At 41.3% G+C, this 9,043-nt stretch overlaps 1 protein-coding gene across 5 annotated transcripts; it reads left to right on the top strand.

Moving 5' to 3' along the window:
* The first annotated feature begins 670 nt into the window (after positions 1–670).
* Pdp1 (pyruvate dehyrogenase phosphatase catalytic subunit 1) lies at positions 671–8,751 on the top strand. Of its 5 annotated transcripts, none has more exons than XM_021159998.2 (3): positions 671–810; positions 1,467–1,501; positions 4,843–8,751. In XM_021159998.2, exons 2-3 carry the CDS (start codon positions 1,471–1,473, stop codon positions 6,501–6,503), a joined length of 1,692 nt encoding a protein of 563 aa, XP_021015657.1. In that variant the 5' UTR covers positions 671–810; positions 1,467–1,470; the 3' UTR covers positions 6,504–8,751. The 5 variants fall into 5 exon arrangements, with proteins under 5 accessions (XP_021015657.1, XP_021015659.1, XP_021015656.1 ...); XM_021159999.2 differs by lacking the exon at positions 671–810 and adding an exon at positions 1,137–1,228; XM_021160000.2 differs by lacking the exon at positions 1,467–1,501.
* Positions 8,752–9,043: the final 292 nt, after the last annotated feature.

The raw sequence follows: 9,043 nt of genomic DNA, 5'->3' as shown, positions 1-9,043 counted from the left end.
TTATTCTTATCCACAAAGATAAGAATTCCTTCATCAAACTTCCTTTTGCTTTTGTTTACAGCTTCCTAGCTCGGGGACATAAAAATAATTGACTATTAATCCGACCTAATAACCCTAAAATCAGCAACTTGGTCTTGAATGAATGAAGCGAGACACCACCGAGACGCTCTGACACGCCTCAATTGTGTTGTTCCCTCGGTCTACCCCGGGCAGCCCGGGGCAGAGGAGGCTTGGCCCTCAGGACAGCCCAGCGCAGCACGCGGGGCCCAGCAGAGGTGCCAGGCATTCGCGAAAGCCCGCCCGCCGGGAAGCAACTGGCTACCAAAGCGCCACGCGCTCAGGGATGCTGGATCCCGCCCAGGCGCTTCCTCATCTGGGAGTCCAAATGCAACCCAACCAAGGCTGTCCACCTCGCAGCGCGCGCAAACCCACCTTCACCAGCAACAGGGCGTGGCCACGGGGCGCGCGCACGCGTGGAACCAATAGGCTAGCCGCGCCAAATGGAAGGGATTGTCTGACCTCGGTGGCGTCACAAAACTGGCGGAGAGCGCGCCCTCTTCCGCCCCCCGCCCCTCTGGCCCTCCGGGTCCCGCCCACCCGCCATTGCGCAGCCAATCGGAAGGCGAAAAGCTCACGAGCGACCGTGGGGGCGGGGCAGGGTGGAGGCCGGGCGAGGCAGGGGCGCGGAGTGGGCCGGCCTGGGCCGAGCTGCCGCGCGCCGGGGTGCTGCGTGCCGCTGAGGGAAGGACGCGCACGGAGGGGTGCGGCCGCCACCCGGGGCAGACCGCAGCGGGTGCTCGACTGTGCCTGGTTCGTATCCTCGTCCACCGCTGCCGAGTCGTGAGGGGGCGTCAGGGCGGTGAAGTGGAGGGCGCGCGTGGGGAGCGGCCGCGGGTGGAGGGCCGGGTGCGCGCGGAGCCTCGGTCGCGAGGAGCTGCCGCCGGTCCCGGGCGGCACCCGGCTGTCAGCGCGCTCGGCGCCCGCTGTGGCCCGGGCGTGTCTGCCTCGGCTCCCCGCTGACACGCGTGGCCCCGTGTGGCCGAGCCGGCTGCCCGCGGCGGGCTGTGCCTAGAGCTCTGCGGAAGCGGGCGCGGCGTGGGGCCGGGCGGGCCTGAAGATGCTGAGTGCTTGTGGGCTCGGTGCGCTGGCTGCATGGAGCGGCGGCGGTGCGCCTGTCCGGGCTCCTGGAGTTGCCCGCCGGGGGCTGTGATGCCGCCTCGCCGGCAGGGTGGGTTTGTTTGGTTTCTTCTTCTCCCCTCCCCTTTCTCCCCCCTCCATTCTCTCCTCCCCTCCCAGCCCATTCACTGGGCTGCTGCGAGACCTCGCCCCTCCTCCGCTCCCGCCTCCCCGCCGCCGCCTCCTCCTCTAATGAGCATCTCTGCTTTGCTTTCAATGGGCCGCTGCTGCTGTCGCTGCTGCTGTCCGCGCGGGTTGTGGATGTTGTCGGCTCCGTGTTGTGATGACAGGAGAATGTGTGTGTGTCCCGGGCCCAGACGAATTGGTAGGTATTCACATAACTACCTGTGTTGGGTACCCAGGGAAGGATGGTGACTGATTTTGTGTATGAATGGATGCTTTAGGGGTCCTCATGGAATTAAAGGGTGAGATAAGGAAAAGGAGACAAAGGCGCTCTGGACCAGATTTTTATTTATTTATTTATTTATTGATTGATTGATATCTTAGCTTAAGTGCGATATTCTGAGATACACGAAACTGATCAAACAAGTGCTGGTTTGGTTCTTTGTGCTTTAAGGATAATGGTTTCTTCATTCTTGTAGACACTGAGCTTGAGCTGTGAAATGGCTAGGCGTTTCCAGAAAATGCTGAAAAATTACAAATCTTAATGCAGGGCGTTTAATGCAATCAGATTACATAAACGGAGGTTCTGATACGTGTAATGAAAAGTGTAGTATTTCTTTTCATTTGCGTTAGAATCTTTGTAAGACCGAGAAGCTCCAGAGTAGGCGCACCAGTAGCATTTTTCTAATCGATTTGGACCATGGGTGTATTGATTAAGTGGAATAAAATCTTGACACAGGCTTTGCCCAGCACACCAGAAAGAATGGATGGGGCTCTTTCTGTTTCTGGTTCCGGCGCATCTTTTTATTAGTCATTGGCAGCATCAGCCAAATCTATCCAAGACTGATACGTACAATGTTGCCAAGTGTGGGCCATGATGGTGTATGAACTTTAAAAAATAAATAAATAAAAAGAAAGCGAGATTGCTCAAGTTAACCAACAGCTACTTTGAAATTCTTATTGCCTAATCAGGAGGCTTCTATTTTGTTAATTTAGCAAGTTTATCAGCACAGAGGTTTTTTTGTTGTTGTTGAATTACAGGATGTTTAGAAGGATATTAAGAATTTTCATCTTCCTTATACATCATGTCAGAAGCATTTAATAGTGTATTGACTTGTAGTTGTCTCTGGTCGGATGGAAATACTATATAATTGGTACTGACCAGGTAGAATGCTTATTAGTTATAGAGCAGGTTTCCATGAACTCAGCTTCCCTAGGAATATGCCTTTTGAAAGCATGTTAAGAGCTGGAGAATTGGAATGCAATTCATATGCTAAGCTCTGAATAACTGAAAAGAAAATAATTGAAAAAAATCATGCGCACTCTGTTATTTTGACTTTTAATCTCAAATACTTTTGCTGTGAAGAAAAAAGATGTAGAGTGTTTGAATTTAAATATTCAGAGCACCTGCTGCATGAAGCTCTTTGTCACCAGATTTCACTCATTCTTAATCGACTTTAAAAGCAGAAAATCTATCAAAACACGGGAACTTAAGGAAAGGGAAGGTGTTCTAGGCTTCTTATGCCTTCAGTAGATGTTTTTTAAATGGTTGGGCCTTTGCCATCACCCCCACACTCACATTGTTTTAAAGTAATACAAACTTACAGATGTCTGAAAAAAATGTGTTTCCATTAAAATTGCACTTATATTTTAATTTCTAATGATAACATTTGCAGCATAAAATCAGCTTTTTGTGCATACATGCATGAAAAGGGTATGGTTTTATACCCACAAGCTAGTGTGATTGGCATATTTGTACACATCTCCTGGCTCAGACGTGTACCCTTAACCTTTGGATGACATTCAGGTATTCAGCTTGAACTGTTATTTAGGTGGTTAGTCCTGGTAAATTTTTTGTTGTTAGAATTTCTTTTTTCATTTCAGAAGCCTTATTTATAGACTCTAATTCCAAAATTTCTAGTTCTTGCTATTTTGTACTTTTGTCTTTAGAAACAAATCTCTTCTTGGGTAGTCTAATACTTTACTACTTACAAAAGACATTCTGTCTAGCTTGTATATTTGTGGCTCTATAAAAGCAGACACAAATCTGTGAATTTCCAGTGTTTGATTTTCTCTCTTCCCTCATTTTTTCTTTTTACTTTCTGAATGACCTACCAAAAAGTACGAGAAAATTGTTTAATATAAAACTAACACTGAGATACTTAGAATTCTATCCTTAGTAGATTCTGCTTTTGAAAAAAATAGTTCATAAGATTTGTTTCATTTTCCTTTTTTTGTTTATTTGAAACAGTACTAAGGTCTGTTTCTTGTAATTTGAATGAATGCATGAGACAGTATCTTAGGAATTCAGAGAAAATGTGTTGCTGAAGATTCTTTTTCCTTGTATACATTATTTGCAGTAGAGATACGTACTCATCTAAATTTTCTAGATAAATGCCTATTGTAAAATACTGTTTTGAGGATACTTATAATGCTATTCTGTTATAATCTAGACCTCACGCTTAATTTATGGTTCTTTGTTGTTTTCCTATAACAAGTAGGTATCTATTTTTAACCAAAAGAGAAAACATTTCCCAAGGAATGAATAGAGATCTCTAGTAGATAAAATAATATTTCTGTAGCTTGCTTTATGAAACAGGAATCATTTGTTTCCAAAAATCAGGTTTATAGCTATAAGAATACTTGATTTTTTTTTTCAATCACAAATGGCGCAGCAAAATTCAGCAGTGAATCAGTAAACCCTATATTTGATTTCAAAGCCTCAGTATCTCAAACATTAAAAGCATGAATTCTAAAGAGGCGTTAGAGTTAGTCTGCTTGCATGTGTTCACTTAAGTTTAGTGGGGAATGTCCCAGAGAGGTGAATTGTGTTTTCCCAGGATCATTTGGCGAAGAGCAGACCTTTCCTTCTTTAACTTGCTAAGCTGGCACAGTGGTATAGAGAAGGAAGCTTTACAAGAACATCCATCCACTGAGGTTCAGAAATGCGGGAATTTCTGTTTCAGTTTTACTATGTGGAAAATGTTCTATAGAAGTTAAAATAAACTTTGCATTAATACAGTGGTATATTTATATAATTTACCAGTAATATATAAACATGGCTTTGTTGAGGATATATCAGTGCTTTTGGTGATACCATGTGTAATCAAATGTCAACAATTGACCACAGGTCAAGGAACAGATCTTCGTAAATGGTAGAAGTAACTTTGCAAATGGGAGATCTAAGGCCCCTTTCAAAAAGCATGGAGAGGGAGAATGGTGATGGGGCAGGTAGACTGCTGCGGAACAGTGTTACATAACTTCCTGATCTGTGTTCTCCAGCCAGATAGATGTGTATGCTGAACAGTTTGTACTGCACATAGAAATACAAAAGAAAGAGAAAACAGAAATTTAACTGTAGATCATTCCTGACTTCATGAATGGTTGAAAAATTTAATTACCATAAAACACCCTGTAGAAATTAACCTAGCATAGGGATTTTATGCAAATTGCCTTAGAAAATGTTTTCTATAAAGCACAGCTTGTCAGATAATGCAGAGTATAACTTTTCTTTGTGTGTGTCTGTCTTAATTTGCTCTCTAGGAATCCCAGTCAGAACGTCCAGTCTGCCACTGTTCTCTGATGCCATGCCAGCACCAACTCAACTGTTTTTTCCTCTCGTCCGTAACTGTGAACTGAGCAGAATCTATGGCACTGCATGTTACTGCCACCACAAACATCTCTGCTGTTCACCACCGTACATTCCTCAGAATCGTCTGAGGTACACACCCCATCCTGCATATGCTACCTTTTGTAGGCCAAGGGAGAACTGGTGGCAGTATACTCAAGGAAGGAGATACGCTTCTACACCGCAGAAATTTTACCTCACACCTCCACAAGTCAACAGCATCCTTAAAGCTAATGAATACAGCTTCAAAGTACCAGAATTTGATGGCAAAAATGTCAGTTCCATTCTTGGATTTGACAGCAATCAGCTGCCTGCAAATGCACCCATAGAGGACCGGAGAAGTGCAGCAACCTGCTTGCAAACCAGAGGGATGCTCTTGGGGGTTTTTGATGGTCATGCAGGCTGTGCTTGTTCCCAGGCAGTCAGTGAAAGACTCTTCTATTATATTGCTGTTTCCTTGTTGCCCCATGAGACTTTGCTAGAGATTGAAAATGCAGTGGAGAGTGGTCGAGCACTGCTACCTATCCTTCAATGGCACAAGCACCCCAATGATTACTTCAGTAAGGAGGCGTCCAAATTGTATTTCAACAGCTTGAGGACTTACTGGCAAGAACTCATAGACCTCAATACTGGAGAATCAGCTGATATTGATGTTAAGGAGGCTTTAATTAATGCTTTCAAGAGACTTGATAATGACATTTCATTGGAGGCTCAAGTTGGTGATCCTAATTCTTTTCTAAATTACCTGGTGCTTCGGGTAGCATTTTCTGGGGCTACCGCTTGTGTGGCCCATGTAGATGGTGTTGACCTCCATGTGGCTAACACTGGTGATAGTAGAGCCATGCTAGGTGTGCAAGAAGAAGATGGCTCTTGGTCAGCAGTCACACTCTCTAATGACCACAATGCTCAGAATGAAAGAGAACTAGAGCGTCTGAAACTGGAACACCCAAAAAATGAGGCCAAGAGCGTGGTAAAGCAGGACCGGCTGCTTGGCTTGCTGATGCCCTTTAGGGCTTTTGGAGATGTAAAGTTCAAATGGAGCATTGACCTTCAAAAGAGAGTGATAGAGTCTGGCCCAGACCAGTTGAATGACAATGAATACACCAAGTTTATCCCTCCTAACTATCATACACCTCCTTATCTTACTGCTGAGCCAGAGGTAACTTATCACAGATTAAGGCCACAGGATAAATTCCTAGTGTTAGCAACTGATGGGTTGTGGGAGACTATGCATAGACAGGATGTGGTTAGGATTGTGGGTGAATACTTAACTGGTATGCATCACCAACAGCCAATAGCTGTTGGAGGGTACAAGGTGACTCTGGGACAGATGCATGGCCTTTTAACAGAAAGGAGAGCAAAGATGTCATCAGTGTTTGAGGATCAGAATGCAGCAACCCATCTCATTCGCCATGCTGTAGGCAATAATGAATTTGGAGCTGTTGATCATGAACGACTCTCTAAAATGCTTAGTCTTCCTGAAGAGCTTGCTCGGATGTATAGAGATGACATTACAATCATTGTAGTTCAGTTCAATTCTCATGTTGTAGGGGCATATCAAAACCAGGAACAGTAAGTGAAATTACCCTGGCAGTTCTTCAGTTTGAAGGGCAGATTGATGTTTGAAAGAAACTAATATAGTTAATTTTCCAATGGTTCATTCTAAACACTTCATGTTTGATACTCTAGCTAGCCCAGTATTCATACTTACTATGCAGCAGATGATAGCTTCATGAGTGTCTGTTCTGTCCTGTTGGACCTCATGGTACCCGCACTTGAGACAGCTTGTTTACTTACCCAGGTGTCTTGTGACAGTGACTCACCAACTTAAGAGTATGAAGATAGGCAGATATGATCTTGAATAGGTCAAAAACAAGGATCTTCCTGGGGGTATTAGTAAAGGCAAAAAACAAAAAACAAACAAAAAAAACCAACCCATTACCATGTCCATTTGCAGACTTCTGCCATGATAAGGCTTCTAGTATACACAAGAATATTTACTTACTGCATTTTTTAAAAAAGATAAACAGTTCAGGTAATCACATACATTTATTTTAACCTAAAGTGCAGGTCTAGTACTTTAAGCCATAAATGACCATGAACAAAGAAATCTGGATTTGTAAGTTTTTGTGATTGTGTGATAAAATATGCTTCCTAAAAGGAAAAATTCTAAACTGTTCTTCCTTCCTCACCCATGATTTCCTCAGTGTAACAGTAATATTTTGTTTTGCTACACCTAAAAGACAATAAAGGGTCTTAGGTTTAATGTTTCCTAGTGAATGTTAAATAAAGGGAAATGTGTTTTTCTGGTTTGTATTCATGAAAAACTCTATTTAGTTTGAAATAAAGATATACGCAGAATGAAAAGAGACTGCTATGTTTAATTCTTATCATCTATAGTTATCAGCATGTCACTGTTCTGTAGTACCCAAAATCTTGGCAAGCTGTATGTGTGGTGAGTAAGCAAACTGCTGCTGAGAAATTATACTTATTTATTTGTGATAGGAAGTTTTATGAATTTTGGAGTTTTAAGAACAACATGTAATAAGTTTAAGTATCAATTTGAGTAGTAAGATTTTAATATTGTATTATGACAGTTTGAGGAAATTTTTTGTTTGTCCCCAGTTAGGCCAATTAAAACAATTGGATCTATATTATTAAATGCTTTAAACATACTCTAGCTTATAATACATACGTTAATATATATACATGAGAAACTTTAAATCGTAACCTGTGCATGCCTAATACAGAACACTTAGTAGCATCAAGTGTTTGCAGCTGTGTCTATAATTATATGCAGTCCTTTCTAATACTGTCTTAAAGTAAATGAAAATAAGTATATTCATGTAGGCTTTTTAGGAGTTTATTTGATATGCATCAAATGATAATTTTGTTTTTACATTTAATGCTGATCTGTGTATAGCTATGCATATATTTTCATCAATTCTAAGAAAAAGCTTTGACTTTGTTTAAAATTCACATAGATTTTTATATAAAACATGATTAGTTCCTGTTATATAATTAGTTGACAATATAGGGGTCCATTTGGAATTCTGTAGAATCTGAACTGTGTGTTCAAGGACTTTGGATTGTGAATCCTAAATCAATATATAGAAGTATTGGCTGCAAAATTAGGTCCAAATGAAAGTAGACTCAGGAAGATTGCAGCTCAGAACAGGATAGAATTTGTACTTTTTGGTGTTTTTTTTTTTTAAGTCAACTTTTAAAATACCACTTGCTTCTAAATGTCTTCAGAGACACTAGAGTATGAAACCCCATTTTTAGTACTGTTTGGAATCTCACCACCATACCAAACATACCACCATAGGAGAGTTCTGTGTTATGTGCTGACTAATGTCTCATTGCAGTGTAATACAGAGAATATATATTTTGCTTCCTATACTTGTGAAAAGACAGTAATCCACATTACCCAAGAAGTTTTATCTACAGTCTGGAAGCCAGCCTACGTGTATAGAAATGAAAATGAAATGTAGAAAAGATCAAAATAGCTGGATATTCACAAGTTTTTAGATACTGTTATTTAAAAGCAGTTGTGATTTTATTGTGATTTGTCATATGACAATGTTTAGAAGTAAAGTCAGCTTATGTAAATTTTTATGAAATTTAGTCTTTCTTAATCTTGTTTTATTTAAACTTTCTTACATGTATTCAATTTCTGTATTTATATTTAGTCAGTACTTCATGTTACATGTAATATGTCCTGAGCTAGTTAAAAAGGAATGGTGGTATGATACTTGGTTTGAATGCTGTCTATAGTTAGAGAAACGCCCACGGTGAATTAAAGCTTTATACCTGCTTTCTGAGATGCCTGTGTGGGTTTTTAAAAATAGTAGCATTCACTGTATGCCTTCTATGGGAGGTTGTGTTTAACTTTAGGAGCCAATAAATGAGTAGCATTTTATTTATTTAAGTCAAGTTATAATTTCAATAAAATTAAAAGGCTTTACATCTATAATGTGAAATCTGGCTGTCAATATCCATGAAAGGCTGTCTTTCACTGTGGACCAGAAAGTGACTTCATGTTCCATTCTAGTTAACCCTTCCACACATAAACAGAGCACTGCTACTTTTTTTTTTTTTAGAACATACTCTTTT

This window comes from Mus caroli, chromosome 4 (assembly GCF_900094665.2).
Source record: "Mus caroli chromosome 4, CAROLI_EIJ_v1.1, whole genome shotgun sequence".
Lineage (NCBI taxonomy): Eukaryota > Metazoa > Chordata > Mammalia > Rodentia > Muridae > Mus > Mus caroli.
This window is presented reverse-complemented; position numbering and strand designations above follow the sequence as displayed.